We start from the raw sequence: 14,504 nt of genomic DNA, 5'->3' as shown, positions 1-14,504 counted from the left end.
AACAAGGATTTTCTATTGGCCCGGTGTTGATGGCTCCAGGGATCAACCTATTGCAGCATCAATTTCCATTGATGTTAACTTCATCCATCACTTACTTCAGCCATCCATTCCTTACCATTGATGTTAACTGCTGGCATCACCTCTGTTTTGAGGTCCTTCTGCCTCCTTGGTTAGAGCCTTCACTATACATCGCAACTCCTGTCCATTGAATTCAGTATTTCTGAGAAGCTGGTTCATGGAGTATGCAACAAACCCATCTGGATAAAGCCGGACTCTTCACCCCTGCTGTTCCACCTCAGCGGCTAACTCAGCATACCACAGTTTAAAATCTGAGGTTCTAAACACTGCATGGTAAGAAGATGACAAGATGACAGCCACTAGTCAGTATGACAGATTTTTTTCTTTGTTGTATACACTTTCTCATGTCACAGTTTATTTGTTACCAGCACATTTCACAGCCCCAATGAAAACTGGCTTAAGAGGGCACACCGTAAAGACAAATTGCTAACAAGCTACAATACATTTTATTTTTCAGGGAAACAAATAAATAGAAATCCCTGCCTAATGCTATCAATAGGGTCATTGGTCACCGTGGACAGTACTGATTTGATGTGATGAGTCTGTAAGGTTTTTAATTTGTTATGGATGGATATGTGAGCCCTGCTTATTGATTACCATCCATAAGGGGTTATGTAAGTATAGGCGCAGTGCAAACAATTGTGGATGCAAGATTTAAATTGCATTGCGGGCAGGCAAATATTTTGCACTGTGCCCTTATGTAAGCTTAAGAGCAATGCAAATTACTCAACACACACAAATAATGATCCGCAATTATGATAATGAGGGCCTCAATGAGCGCATCGGCCTATTTAGCGGCTGCACATGCAGAGTTAGGAGTACAGAGAGCAGTAGTCGCTGTATGACATTTGTGGAGCACAAGGGCAGCAAATTCTGAGAGGGAGCTGACAGTCTTTATGGCTAAGGTCACTCAGCATGAAAAGGAGTTGTTTGGAAAATCCTCATCCAACATCAGTCATGTGAGTATCCTTAGTAGCACTCTGGAAAAGGTGGATTGGACTATCCCTCCAGATATGCCAATTGTGCTCTGAAAGGAACCAGAGGCTAAGTAGTGCAGAAAACACAGCACTTTCACAAGTGCAGGGATATCAGTCCCTAGATTGACTCGGGGGGGGGGGGGGGGGGGGGGGGGGGGGGGGGTATAGCTCATCCCTCAATTCAGCCATTAGGTCTAGGATGACCTGCAGAGTGAGACGAAAACACTTTAGCATTGTTTCCTCCGGCATCCCAAACAAAGTGACCCTGGGATTAAATAAGCAGGGTCTTCTTTGTCTTGCCCTTCTCCTCCAAACATGTTCCTGCTTCTCCTCAACAAGAGCCACATCAGGAAGTGCACCACTTTGCGTGTATCCTTACTTCACCCCCTTAGTGTCATCATTTTTGAGACTGTTCCTCAAGAAACATTTAGTTCCGTCAACTGTTATATATTACAGAATACATGTCAGTATTACACTTACACATCACATGAATCAGTAATGTCAGGGACAGCTCCTTTACACAAGTGTGCTACTGTGTAAAGATCATACATATATAATACATGTTTATAATGTGTTGTCCAACCCCTTTAATACATGTCTTTAATATCTAGTAGATGTCTTTACCTTCTTCAATGACACTGCAATGGTTTTGTTTGAGAGTAGATTGACAGCTACAGTGGTACAAACTATTAGTAGAATGGTGTCACAGTGGTATTTTGATATGCTGCACAATGGTATCAGTGGTATCAACACACTCACACTGATAATCCTTTGCAGTACCAGTGGGTTTTTTTTATGTCTTATGCGAATAGTTCCACTAAATCTTACCCAAATGTTTCAACCCTGTCCTCCCACATTTTACTACAGTACATAAAAAATATTTACTGTAGTTTAAGGGTATTATTCTTAAAAGCTATTAATGAACTACATTTACAGACCACTCTCCCTCCAGATGCATCTTCACTGTATTCTATGTAATGTTGTTCTGATGGTCAAAGTGTGTGGTATCTGGGAAGGGAGTTTCAGAACCAGCTCTGCTCTTCTGTAAACAATTTCTGCTTTTCCAATGACTCGTGTTCTTTGAATATCTCTTGACTTCCTTCATGTGTGCCTCAGAAGTAGAATGCAGGAATGCATGAGCAATTGAATATCTGGAAGGAGTGATCAGTACATTTAATAAATTGATAGTAATTCATATTAGGTAATTCATATTAGGTAAGAAAAAGTGGAATTATTTTGTTAGTTCTTTATACTTGTGTAAGTTTATCCTATTTTCACACTACTGACCATGTACAATCCACCCAGAGCGTGGGTTTCTGGTTGGTCTCTATAGTTTTGGGCCATGGTGACAGTTAACAGTGTGACTTGTACTACACACTTCCCAGTTTATGTGTGCCAGAGGGACTACTTGTGCTAAGTGAGAATTTTTTTTTGAATGCTTAAGTTAATGCTTGTTAGATGATTAGTCTCATTTGCAAAAAAAAAATAATAATAAATTATCATTATTATTGTTTTGGTTCTTGGACAATAGATACATACTACTACGACTAATAATAATAATAATAATAATAATAATAATAATAATAAACATTTTAGTTTATTTAAAATGACAGAATTTTGATTAAAAAAGTGCAGAAAAGGAATTTAAAAGTGGATATTTTGAAAATCACCATATCTGCTTTTAGAAGTAGGATTTTAAACAAAATCACATTTTACATAATTTTAAAACAAACAAAATACCTGAAAGCACACAAACACTATTACAGTATTAAAGTGTAATGAGTCTAAATAAATTCATTTATTGGTACAGCTACTGTGCAAATTGACTTTTTACACTAAAGACCATTCCATCTTTACTATCATTTTCCAAAAGCATGAATGCAAGGTGAATGCCCCACTGAGAAAAAGAAATAGGAAATGGTGTAAAGCTTGCATTTGTACTGCATTTAAAAATATTAAGTGACATTAATTAGGCTACATAGGAAGAAAGTATTTAAGTACTGTATTACATTATATTAACATGTAAGTGATATTCATTAGGCGTGCATTAGTATATGTACTACTTTTATATCTCTGGTTGACCAAAAGTAACAAATTGTATAATCATCAGGACACAGACTTTTCAACTGCTGAACCCACCTGGTACTATAGTTTACAGAACGGGTGGGGATGGGTGTGAAAGTTCTCTCTCCAACAAATAATTATTGCTAGCACAAAAAATGACCAAATTACTGTACATTCCCTGAGCAAGCTTGGGCCGTCACAGGGATACAAAGTAGTGTTATGTAGGCTACCAGGTTGGCAGGTCTGACAAGAAAGCATTTTAATTGTGTCTAACACAGGATGGAATTATTATGTATTCATTCATTTTTTTAAATTGGGCAGACATACAGTCCTGAGAAAAAGAGGGATGTATACACGTGTGACAAAGGTCAAGCATCAAAATGGTGCTATTCCACTCAGTCTGGACGTGCTGGAATTTGAGCCCCCTTCTGGAGTTGGAAGGTGTTGATCTATTCATGCCATTTTTCAAGATGTCTGCATGTTCAGCCTTTATGTTAGTCTTTGGGCAGCCCCCAGAAAAGGCAGTCTATACAGTAGGTACAGCATCTATTGACCTTGGACCGGGCTCTATTTCCAGCTTTCTGTCAATCCTTTTCTAGGTTACTCTTACACGACTGCCGTTCCACAGAGCCTGTCGTGCGATATACTCAAATTGCAAAATGTGCTCTGAGCAAATGCAGTTCCCAAACAGATTTTAATGATGCTTGTCAATCCTGCGAGAAGCAATTAATTGTGGGGTGTAAAAAATGGGCATCAAGACAAATAGAAACTTTTTAATACAATGTTTTTTTATTGAATGAACATAAAATCAGTAAATTATATTTATAAGATACATGCCATTGATTCATTATTTATGTGTTTATTATTTATACCGGCAGTTAACCGACTGAGACCCTGGCCTCATTTGCAAAGGGGTTGTGGCAAGCAATTTAGGACGATAGTAACTTCAAACATTAAACTCCAAGAGAGTTTGAAATAACGTTCGTAATGTTCTCCCATTATTCGGAAAATACAGTTTTAGAGGAAAAAATTAACACAATTAAAAATGTATTGTTTAATTCATAATATAAGACTACTGCATACATAGTATTTAAAATGGAAAAGCCCAATTAAATAAGATATAACAATTCTGCAAAACAAAGACGACTTAGTCCTGGAAAAATAACGCAGAAAAGGAGTTTAAAAGTTGATTTACTTCCCTAGTGAAATAATTGTATTTTTTTTTTTTATTCAAATTGAGGTGGTACTAAAAGGTGGAAAACAGTGGTCTTTTCCCAGTTAATGGAAACAACAGTCCCAAAGTGACTTTATGTATTCAGGATATCAAGGGATAAAAACACATTCCTTAAGTACAGGGTCATTGTAAATGGCTAAACAGATTGGCCATAATTGGATTACACAACATATGCACAAAATGGACACAGCTGGGCTGCAACCCCTCTCTGCTTTCTCAAGGAATTGAACCTGAAGCTCCATTTGAGGAAACTCCATGTGATGCTGTCTAAACTGCTCTTTGTTCGTCCATCCCCGCTCAGTAGACCTGAATGACCTCGTCCCATTCTCCAACAGGCCAGACCCCGTTCTCCTGGACATTGGCTGGAGAACTCTTCCAGTCCCACGTCTTCACCGGCACGTTCCAGCTCTTACCGTAATTTGCTTCAATGTAATCCATTGTCTCACAGGGAACCTGGACCTTGAGCTCCACCAACTCAGTCCAGCACAGAGTAAACTTTGGGAACATGTACCTGCAGAACGGGTCAGCTGGTTAGTATCAAATGCAGTTCAGTTCAGCGCCTGCTGATATTACACAACTAAAAATAAAACAACTCAAAAATTGCATTTGCTTTTTTTTTTTTTCTTCTTACTGTTGGCAATATTAAACTGATCGTTTCTAACTTGCTCATTTCACAATTGTTTTGTAAATATCTCCCTGTGGTTTCTCAGTTCATCTAAACACAATGAATCATGTTTAGATTATTACAATATAAAAGACAAATCTTTTTGCCAGTACTTAGATCTGCAGAAGTTTACATCAGTTGCATTATCGCCCAGAATCTTTGGAATATAACTGCAGCTTTAAGGTAACTAATAATTTTGTAAAACAAAGAAAAGGGGTAGGGGGGCAGAATTAGCACATACTTGAATTTTTTTCCACTCTTGGCCTGGGTCCCTCCATTCCACACATGATCCTCCTCCTCATAGAAGAAGAAGATATCGAGTTTCACGTCTTGAGCCTGGAAGGAGAGCTCCAGGCTGTCTTCCTCCTACAATATACAGAGAAGCAGGATTGGGAAATCCTCAACACACAGAGTGGAAGCCTCATATTAACACATCCAAAATAAATATGTTTTGAAAGGTGTTTTTAAATATTCAAAAAGATGTCTACATTGTTGTCAGAACCCAATTTTAAATAAAAGGCAAATAGTTTTTTTTTTTTTTTTTTTTTTTTTTTTTTTAAGTATGCTTTGCTACCAGAGCTATAACAGATAACAGGCTCTCAAATTAGTTAAGGGGGAGGAAGCTTCTGTACCAATAGCAAAAGCTGTAAACAGCCAATTGCACAAAAGGGAAAAATTACGGATGAATGAACTGCCACAAACCAAGTTATATTTTAGTGCAAAATCAACCAAATGTGGGACCCTGCAGCATTAAAGGGTTCATATTTTTGTTTTATACCAAACTTTTTCATCCTCAACAACTAAAGTGACCGCTTTTTTTAGAAACTGTAACAACCGCCTCGGCTGGTTTAGAAAAACATGTTTGGATATAACTTAAAAAATGAACCCCTTAAAACATTAAGTGAATTGCCTCCTTTTATGTTAACAATGCTGCACTAAGTTTAAAAACAGGACACCTCACAGTCAGTAAATATATATATTTTTTTTGCATTACACACATCCTTTATATTGTATACCTTTCCAAATTTGTGCTTTAGTGAAAGGCCTGCCCTCTGGAATGCTGGGATAATGTCAGACCTGTAGTCTTTTATCCATATTCCTAGGTCGACATCTTTACTGTGAGGAATGACACTGCACTGCCTGAACCAGCCTACAAAAAAATATAGATAGATAGATAGATAGATAGATAGATAGATAGATAGATAGAGAGATAGATAGATTTCATGGTAAAATAGGGGAAATCCCTGTAAATTGCATGAACCACCTCTCCATGGTTATCCTGGGTTTATTCCTAATACTAAATTCGTGCAACCCAGTAAGCTACACAACACAATCCGGTAGAGGCTTTATCCCGGCAGGGTAAAGTCTGATCAAATCAACCACTGAGATTCTAACTCTTTAGTTCCAGCTCAGGCCTTTACCTAGACAGGTCCCACTGCTCAGCCAGAACCTCATTCCCAGGCTGCTCAGGGTCCTGGCCGCCAGATGAAGCAAGGTCTTGGCATTCTTCCTGAACTGCACTGCCTCCTGGGAGGTATCATCAGGGTATAGCTGCAGTGGGAATTTATCCAAACACATTTATCCGAAAGCATGTATTTCTCATAAAATGCATTCATCCTTTAAAAAATGTAAATATTAGGTCTTCAAATCAAAACATTTACCACATCCCCTACAGTTAACATTAGGCAAAATTAACTCATTATTTTAAACTACATTTGTATAGTTATCTCATACACAGGGGGATTAGAAAGTAAGTTTGTATTTAACACATAATTGTATGTCCACAAGGGGACTTTGTTTTACTACAAAACTGTAGCACTGACATTTGTGCAACATGATTTTTTTTACTTCAAATGAAGTGCAACAACAGTACTATACAAGTACTGAGATGGGTAGCTGATTATGCACTTGAGAAGTTCTGTTTAAAATCTTCACTGTCGCACAAAGCTGAACATTTCAATGTATGACAATTTTCTATTGCTCGAGACATTTCACATCACTTCTCCCTGCTTTAAAAATGTCTATTTTTCATTCTAATGCCATTGTAATGGCTGTCCGTGGAATGTGCTTTTTGCATAGAACATATGCCACCTGGTGGGCCAATGATGTAATTGATTATTATTTTAAATACATCATAGTTAGTAGGTTTAACTTTAAACACTCAATCATAAGCTCTTCAGTTACACACAAAAAAGTTAATATAGACAAGCATTTAGACAAGTGTGTCTCTATCAATGTATTTTGTCGTTTTATATAATTATACACCATTCCAAATCAAGCAACAGTAGGCAGACCTGATAGAAAGCCCGTGCCTCCTTGTATCTGCATTCCAGAAACCTGGAATTGGCCACTTCACCCAGAAATCGCGAGACGTTCTTCGGAATGCGCATCTCCAGACCATCAATGGAAGTCAGCAGCAGTTCTGGTCTGAAACATTAGGAAAGATTATATATATATATATATATATATATATATATATATATATATATATATATATATATATATATAAACACATATATATATATATATATATACACACACTGTGCCTATAGAAAGTCTACACCCCCTTGAACTTTTTTTCACATTTGGTTGTGTCAGTGCCTCAGAGTTTCATTTATTTAAATGAGGATTTTTTTCCACTGAGCTACACACCATACTCCACACTGTTATGGGGAAAAAAGTTTTTATTGAGAAAAGAAAATATACATTAAAAATACTAAAATGAAAGATCATAATTCGATAAGTCTCAACCCCCCTGAGTTAATACTTGGTGGAAGCAGCTTTGGCAGCAATTACAGCTGTGAGTCTGTTGGGATAGGTCTCTACCAACTTTGCACACCTAGATTTGGCAATATTTGACCATTCTTCTTTACAAAACTGTTCAAGCTCTGTCAAGTTCCTTGGGGAGCATTGGTGGACAGCAATCTTCAAGTCAAAATTTCAACTAGATTTAGGTCAGGGCTCTGACTGGGCCACTCAATGACATTTACCTTTTTGTTCCTTAGCCACTCCGGTGTAGCTTTGGCTGTGTGCTTTGGGTCATTGTAATGCTGATAGGTGAACTGCCATCCCAGTTTCAGCTTTCTTGCAGAGGGCAGCAGGTTTTCCTCAGGGACTTTTCTGTACTTTGCTCCATTCATTTTTCCTTCTATCCTGACAAGTGCCCCAGTCCGTATGTACACATATATACACACACACACACACTGAATACATTTTTTTATTTATTTTTGTATAAATTTGTACATATCTAGCTACATTTCCAAAGTGGCTTAAATAACAAGGTGAAATATAACATTCTGCATTGGAAAGGTGGGAGGGTCAATATTTTTGGACAACACGGTATATTCCAAATCAATGCTGATAAACTGCTTACCTGTCATACGCCCCGGCTTGGTGTCCAAAATCCAGTTTTCGGAAGGGCACAAACTTCCTGTCCATGTTCGGCTTGAGCCGCAGGGGTCCATGCCAGAGGTAGTTGCCGCTCCTCTCATAGAATACCACCAGGTGGACGGCGTGAGACTGCAGCTTGAAGATAAAGTGCAGTGGGATCTCGGTCCCAGACAGGTCATCCATGCCAGCCAGACGAGGGTCCTTCCCACGCAGCTCCAGAAACTCAAACCCCTTCTCTGCAGCAGACCTGGCCAGGGCAGACTGATCACCAAAACAAGAGGGGCCCACTTTACTTATGTTGGTGATTAAGATCAAAGTGTGTATTATGAATGACATGTTTTAGAGAATTGCCTTCTAATAACACAGAAAATAAGTTCTACAGATAAAACTAGAACTACTGAACCCAACCCCTTTTATAGCCATATATTACACATACACACAAGACGAGAAATATGTATTACTTACATCATATTTCCACAGTTTGGCTAACAGTGCAAATGTAGTAAACTCTCTCAGGGCACAGAAATACTTGCAGCTTGGCCCTTTAGAGTCACTCTCCTTCAGTTGCTGTGTATGTGGAGTTAGTAAGCCCAGGGTCAAGGGGTCGATGAGGTACACTGGCAAGTTGTGTCTGCCCACCAAGTCGAGGAACTTTTTAACCACCTGCTATAAAGGGAGGAACGAAATCAAACTGATTGTTTAAAACAAGTGGTTGAGGGTAATTTTCATTATAATTAGTGACTTCACGCCCTTAACTCCTTATTAATGATGTAGATGCGGTTATAACTGTGTATATGCATTCTCTCCTTACAGCACAGTTGTTCATGTGATATATACCCAAAATGTTATTTTAATATATCTGTTTAAAATTCCCCACTACACTCAAGGCAATTTCTACCAGAGATAACATCAACCCTGAAAAACCATGTGTGTGTGATACTTACCCACTGTGCATCATTTGCAGACAGGCTGTTAAAATTACGCACTCCATCCTAAAAATAAGACATTGCGTGTTATTAGAAGGGTCTTGCTGACAAAACCACATTGATTTACAGTAAATACAAACTACAGTTAAAACAACAAAAACTCAGCGTATCATTCGACATCACACAATTCATCAATTAAAAAAAAATACAATAAATTTAAGAAAAAGAGAAAAACTGCATACCTTTGATAAATACTGCTTATAATAATACAGCTGGAATAAGAGGAATACTGAACTGGTCACAGTCAGAAGGGCCAAAATCACAGACTTGTTAATCCTAGGCATTAGTCTTCCTTAGTTTCTTTATTATGATTAAACAGTAGATGGTATGGGCTGCTCTTGTTCATCTTTACTTATACTTTCGATGACATGTATCCTGTTGGAAACAATGTGACAAGATGTATTTATATAGGGCTGGGATTAGGGCTCCCATAGCATACAGTTCCAGATTTTGTCATGTGTTTCTTATTAACCATTGTGTAAAAGGTATTAAGCACAGCAGTGTCTAATTAAACCCACAGTAAAAACAAGAATGTCTTAAATACATCTGCAATGTGAGTAATATTTTCAGCTGGAGTATTAATAACAATTAATTACTTTGGCTTCTTTAGAAACACACTGAAAATGTTTTATAAAAAACAAGAGTAAGTGCATTCATCTTTATAATAAAAAAGACCTTTACAAAACTCGCAGGATTCATTGTTAAACTTACAAAAATGAAATACTGTAAATTATGAAGACTGAAATATCAAAAGCACTGTCTGTACATTAAATGCATTACTAATGAATTGTACATATCAACTGTAATGTGCGCTAGGCATTTAAAATACAAAAAAAGAATAAATAAAAAATAAAATTAAATAAACCTGTGTAAATCAGCTGCTCCAGCGTATGGATTCGTTTCCTATTAGTAGTGACGTTCACTTGTTTCTACGTGGTCACAATCCACAAACAGAATAGGCCTATATGGTCAGTTTTACATTGCATTTGAGCAGTATATGTTTAGTTTTAATAAACAACTACCAATGTGTAATTCAGCTGTATTCAGGTACTAACTAACTAACCTACCTTCCAGTGTGCATCACCGTGAATGTCAGTGCACTCTGCATCTCAATTTATGCAACGTTGTTTTTCCTCTGCTGCAACACTAGGGATAGCGTACTTATTTAAAATGAGATTTACCTCCATTTCTAGTCACAGAAAAAAACAAATACCCCATGAATAATGATGAACTCTTTCTGGTTCTTTAGCTTAGTTCCTTCAGGTTGACTGCACTGCAGTGTACCATACAGTAAATCACAGTCAACCATGACAAAGCACCGAGAGAGGTATGGAACTGGAAAAACATAGGTAGATACATGTGTTTTATATAAGCGGCATACTAAAACGTATTCTGGGATTTTAAAGACTGAATTTCTCCTGACTGTAATACAGTACGACTGAGCGACGATAATGTCTGGAACGGCACACTACCAGAAAACAATTTCAGTACACAATGAGCTAAAGAAATGACAACCCTCCACAATACGTCAGCTTTTGCATGACATGTGATTGGTTATTGTGGGGGGAAAATAAAACAAAAAAGAATAAATAGAGATATATATTCTTACTGTCCCAACGCCTACCGTGCAGTTTCTTGGAAACCAATACAAATCCCATAGCATCCATTGAAACACTCAAACACAACGTCTCCTACGAAGCTGAAAGCAAGCAGCTGACTCATGTCACATGACAAACTCAAGCAGACCACGTGGCTAGATCCTGTTTTGTCTGCATTAGTAGATATAGGCAAGATAACAGCTACACTTTAAAATGGAATTAATTTTGTATGTGCCTTCATTTATAATGTTAAAGGTGCACTGTAAATCTGGTGTAAATATGCTTATTATTACTATTGCCCATTGTGACCTAGTGACGCCGAAGGTTCATGGGATCTCTGCATAGTGGCAGGTAATGGCTATGCACTATTAACTCTGAAGTAGATGTTTGCACCTCATTTGGAACATGGTCCCCTGATACGTCACAGCATCTTGGACTGTTCTTTCTGATGCATTTTACATCCGTCACCACAGTGAGGCCCTTGAGCAAGAATGGAATTGACTTTTACCTCAGGAAGTGAGATAGATTGAATTTTGCAGCAGTGTGGTGCTTGAAATGAAGGTACAACATAAAATTAATCAATCAAAAAGATATTCAGCACAACATGTATGGGTACAATGTTGCCAATGCCAAGAGATAACAAAATCCATCGCTCGTTTCATTTGGTAATGCACCCTGTCTGTGAGTGCTTTGAGCTAGCTGGACAACTGAGGATTTACCAGAGGCGATCTATGTAATAAACATCTGCTTCATTCCACTTTACATGCATTATCTTTAATTGGCTTTCCATTTGATTACATTACAAGCAACCCAGCTTTGGCAGTTTATGGACTGGTCAGAAATTCTCTCTACATTTGTAAGTTTAAGTCGTATACCATATTGTCAGATTTCAATTTTCATTGCAGATGCAGTGAATGTACAAACCAAATTCAACTGAAACCATTATTCAAAATAATAATAATAATAATAATAATAATAATAATAATAATTTTTTTTTGTGGAAAGCTGATATATTGTGTTATGGGTAGATTATGTTTCCTACTGCTCATAGCTTTTACAGCAGAGTGATTTCATGCATGGGAAACCACTCATGTATATTCCAGTCAAGACCTATCATAAAAAGGCTGTGAAATATTCCACTTCACGTATTTTTGTCATTTGTGTCAATATCATCAAGGCATGAATTTCTCCTGTGTGTAATGTAATTTGTTATTTCTGCATATTTAAACCTGCAGTTGAAGATCCACGTTTATACTGACACAGTGTATTGCTTTATGTGTCAGTATCTCTGATGTGTGCCTATACTGGGTATGCATCCTGTTTTTCAATCTACTGAAAAGCAGTAACACACTACCAAGAATACTGATGGAGGTCAATTACAGAATACATAACAGAAATGAAGACTTGAAGGTTTACTTCCTAAGATATTAAAGATTGTTTTAATTTATTGCAGTAGCTCCAGTACCATTTTCAATGCTTATTTTATCATTGTGCGCATTTAATTCAAGATTAATACTAATACTACAAAATTCACTATGAGACGCCTCTACTACACTACAGAACATCACTCTCCTTCATGTTGGAAAGTCCCTTATCATTTTGCTGGACACAGAAATCCCCTCTCCAATCAGAACTCCACATCAGTAAAACTATAAAAAAACTGGGTGGTCCATTTATTTATAATCTGATAAACCAGAGCTTGATTTTGCATACATCACCCAATCGTGGTTAAATCTGGATTACCACAACAAATAGGTGATACAATCCAGAGGGTGCCTTGCAACTGTAAAATGCCCTAGAAAATCAAACTGTCTTATTCATGTTGGGTATAAGTTGATAACATCTCCCTGTACCTCATGAACACACACCTGTTGGCTAAAGTAACACCAGCTAGTCCAAGGTTAGTGGTGATCTTGGTCTGTGAAATCAGTTGTGTTTAATGTTACATTTCTTTACTGCTGTGCCCTCTTGCTTTACTGAAACTGTAGGACAGGTGCATTATACAGTCCAGTGTTTCCTTGAAAAGGACCCGAACTTTAGACTGGTAAAATGGCTGTGATGGCTTCAGCCAGTAAAGCTGGTTACAGAACTTTGATTTTCTGCAGTATGCACAACATACAGAATGACAAGACATTAATTCCAACCACCTACAGCCAGGATTAATAGCCAATGAGTAAATTAGGTCACAGGACATAAGAAAATTACCAAACTAATAAACTTTCATTCTTTGTACCTGTGTTAATAGCTGTCAGAAATGGGTCAAACTCTTTGTAAATCTCATACATCTCAGAAGAGAGGCATGCAACAAAAACAAAAGTGTATGGAGCATAACAAGACCATTCAAATACACTTACAGGAATTCCTACATTTCAGGTTAACTTCCCTGTAACACATTTTATTGTTTTTTGGGTTTTTTTTTGTTGACTAAAAATATGGTTCAGAATTTCAAAACATGCATATTTTATTTGGAAATTAGACACATATAACACATTTTTCATTTTCTCAATTTTTACTGATTGCTTTAAAGATGCATCTGAAACAGAAGGTGCAAGTCTTCCCCCTTGTGGTCAAAATATGTTGCTGCAGTCTGCACACACACAGTAAACACTACAGATCCGCAGATTTGTGTTCCTTACAGCATCATATATTGATTCATGTATATGAGAGGTTGAGTATTTATATCAGATAAATCCTGATGTGGAGTAGTTTTTTTTTTTCTTCAAGTAATAAACCACATTCGTTTACCATTACCAAGTTGCATCACAATTGGATAATTGTTCTCTAGATACAGTATATGTGAAACATATGCACACCTCCATTATCCTTGACATCCTACATCTCCTGCAGGGTATCATTTATCAGTGACCTGATATGCAGCTCGTTTACACACTACGGGCAATGTGTATAGAGCGTATTCCACTAAACAGTGTGGTTTTGAACTGATGAGCAGGAGTCAAGAGACCTTCCGTATCAACTTTTGGGGGTTCAACATCAGTCAGTGATATTAAGAATTCCATTTTGTTACGAATAAATAAACAGCAATAATACAAAACATCTTTATTGCATAATACCTTTTTACTTCATGTACATGTTTGTAAGTGTGCAGTGTGTATGCACAGCATATATTTACTGTACATTTACAAATATTCAGATCTCAAATAATTTATATTTTATTTAAAAAGATCTCTGTACAAGGTTAATCCTTTAAAACATTTCGACTCGCTGGATGACTACTCCTCTTCACTTGGCATAAAAGCTCCTGTACAGCAGCACCTTGTGTTAGAAATATACATTTTAAATCATGGGAGGGCAGGGATCAAACAAATAACTACAGTAATTACAGTTTGGATAGTTCAGGATAATTTAAAGCAACAGACGTCCAACCATTCTTATCGTCCCAAATCAGTAATGTGACCCCCTCTAAGGCCTACACTTTCATTCCATGCTGCCGAAAGGACACTTATGGGGTCAGGTGGGGTGCTATTACCTGCAACACAAGAAGTGAATTGGGAA

At 37.4% G+C, this 14,504-nt stretch overlaps 1 protein-coding gene across 3 annotated transcripts; it reads right to left on the bottom strand.

Annotated features, from left to right (window-relative positions):
* Nucleotides 1-3,836: 3,836 nt before the first annotated feature.
* fktn (fukutin) lies at nucleotides 3,837-11,101 on the bottom strand. Of its 3 annotated transcripts, none has more exons than XM_041247970.1 (10): nucleotides 11,003-11,101; nucleotides 9,576-9,768; nucleotides 9,352-9,399; nucleotides 8,873-9,073; nucleotides 8,391-8,668; nucleotides 7,312-7,444; nucleotides 6,439-6,568; nucleotides 6,034-6,167; nucleotides 5,259-5,383; nucleotides 3,837-4,864 (listed from the first exon to the last, which is right to left on the bottom strand). In XM_041247970.1, exons 2-10 carry the CDS (start codon nucleotides 9,675-9,677, stop codon nucleotides 4,651-4,653), a joined length of 1,365 nt encoding a protein of 454 aa, XP_041103904.1. In that variant the 5' UTR covers nucleotides 9,678-9,768; nucleotides 11,003-11,101; the 3' UTR covers nucleotides 3,837-4,650. The 3 variants fall into 3 exon arrangements, with proteins under 3 accessions (XP_041103904.1, XP_041103914.1, XP_041103922.1); XM_041247980.1 differs by having other exon boundaries at nucleotides 11,018-11,101; XM_041247988.1 differs by lacking the exon at nucleotides 11,003-11,101 and adding an exon at nucleotides 10,461-10,590.
* Nucleotides 11,102-14,504: the final 3,403 nt, after the last annotated feature.

This window comes from Polyodon spathula, chromosome 1, assembly GCF_017654505.1.
Source record: "Polyodon spathula isolate WHYD16114869_AA chromosome 1, ASM1765450v1, whole genome shotgun sequence".
Classification (NCBI taxonomy): Eukaryota; Metazoa; Chordata; class Actinopteri; order Acipenseriformes; family Polyodontidae; genus Polyodon; species Polyodon spathula.
The sequence above is the reverse complement of the archived record's forward strand: the minus strand, read 5'-3'. Positions and strand labels throughout refer to the sequence as shown.

Bases quoted from the DNA above. Each gene is read 5' to 3' on its own strand.
- fktn (XM_041247970.1), bottom strand. From the start codon at position 9,677: ATGCCTAGGATTAACAAGTCTGTGATTTTGGCCCTTCTGACTGTGACC. The intron at 8,669-8,872 runs GTAAGTAATACA...TTTGGTGATCAG, and splicing joins CCAAACTGTGGAAATATGAT to TCTGCCCTGGCCAGGTCTGC. The intron at 7,445-8,390 runs GTAAGCAGTTTA...CTAATGTTTCAG, and splicing joins CAAGCCGGGGCGTATGACAG to ACCAGAACTGCTGCTGACTT.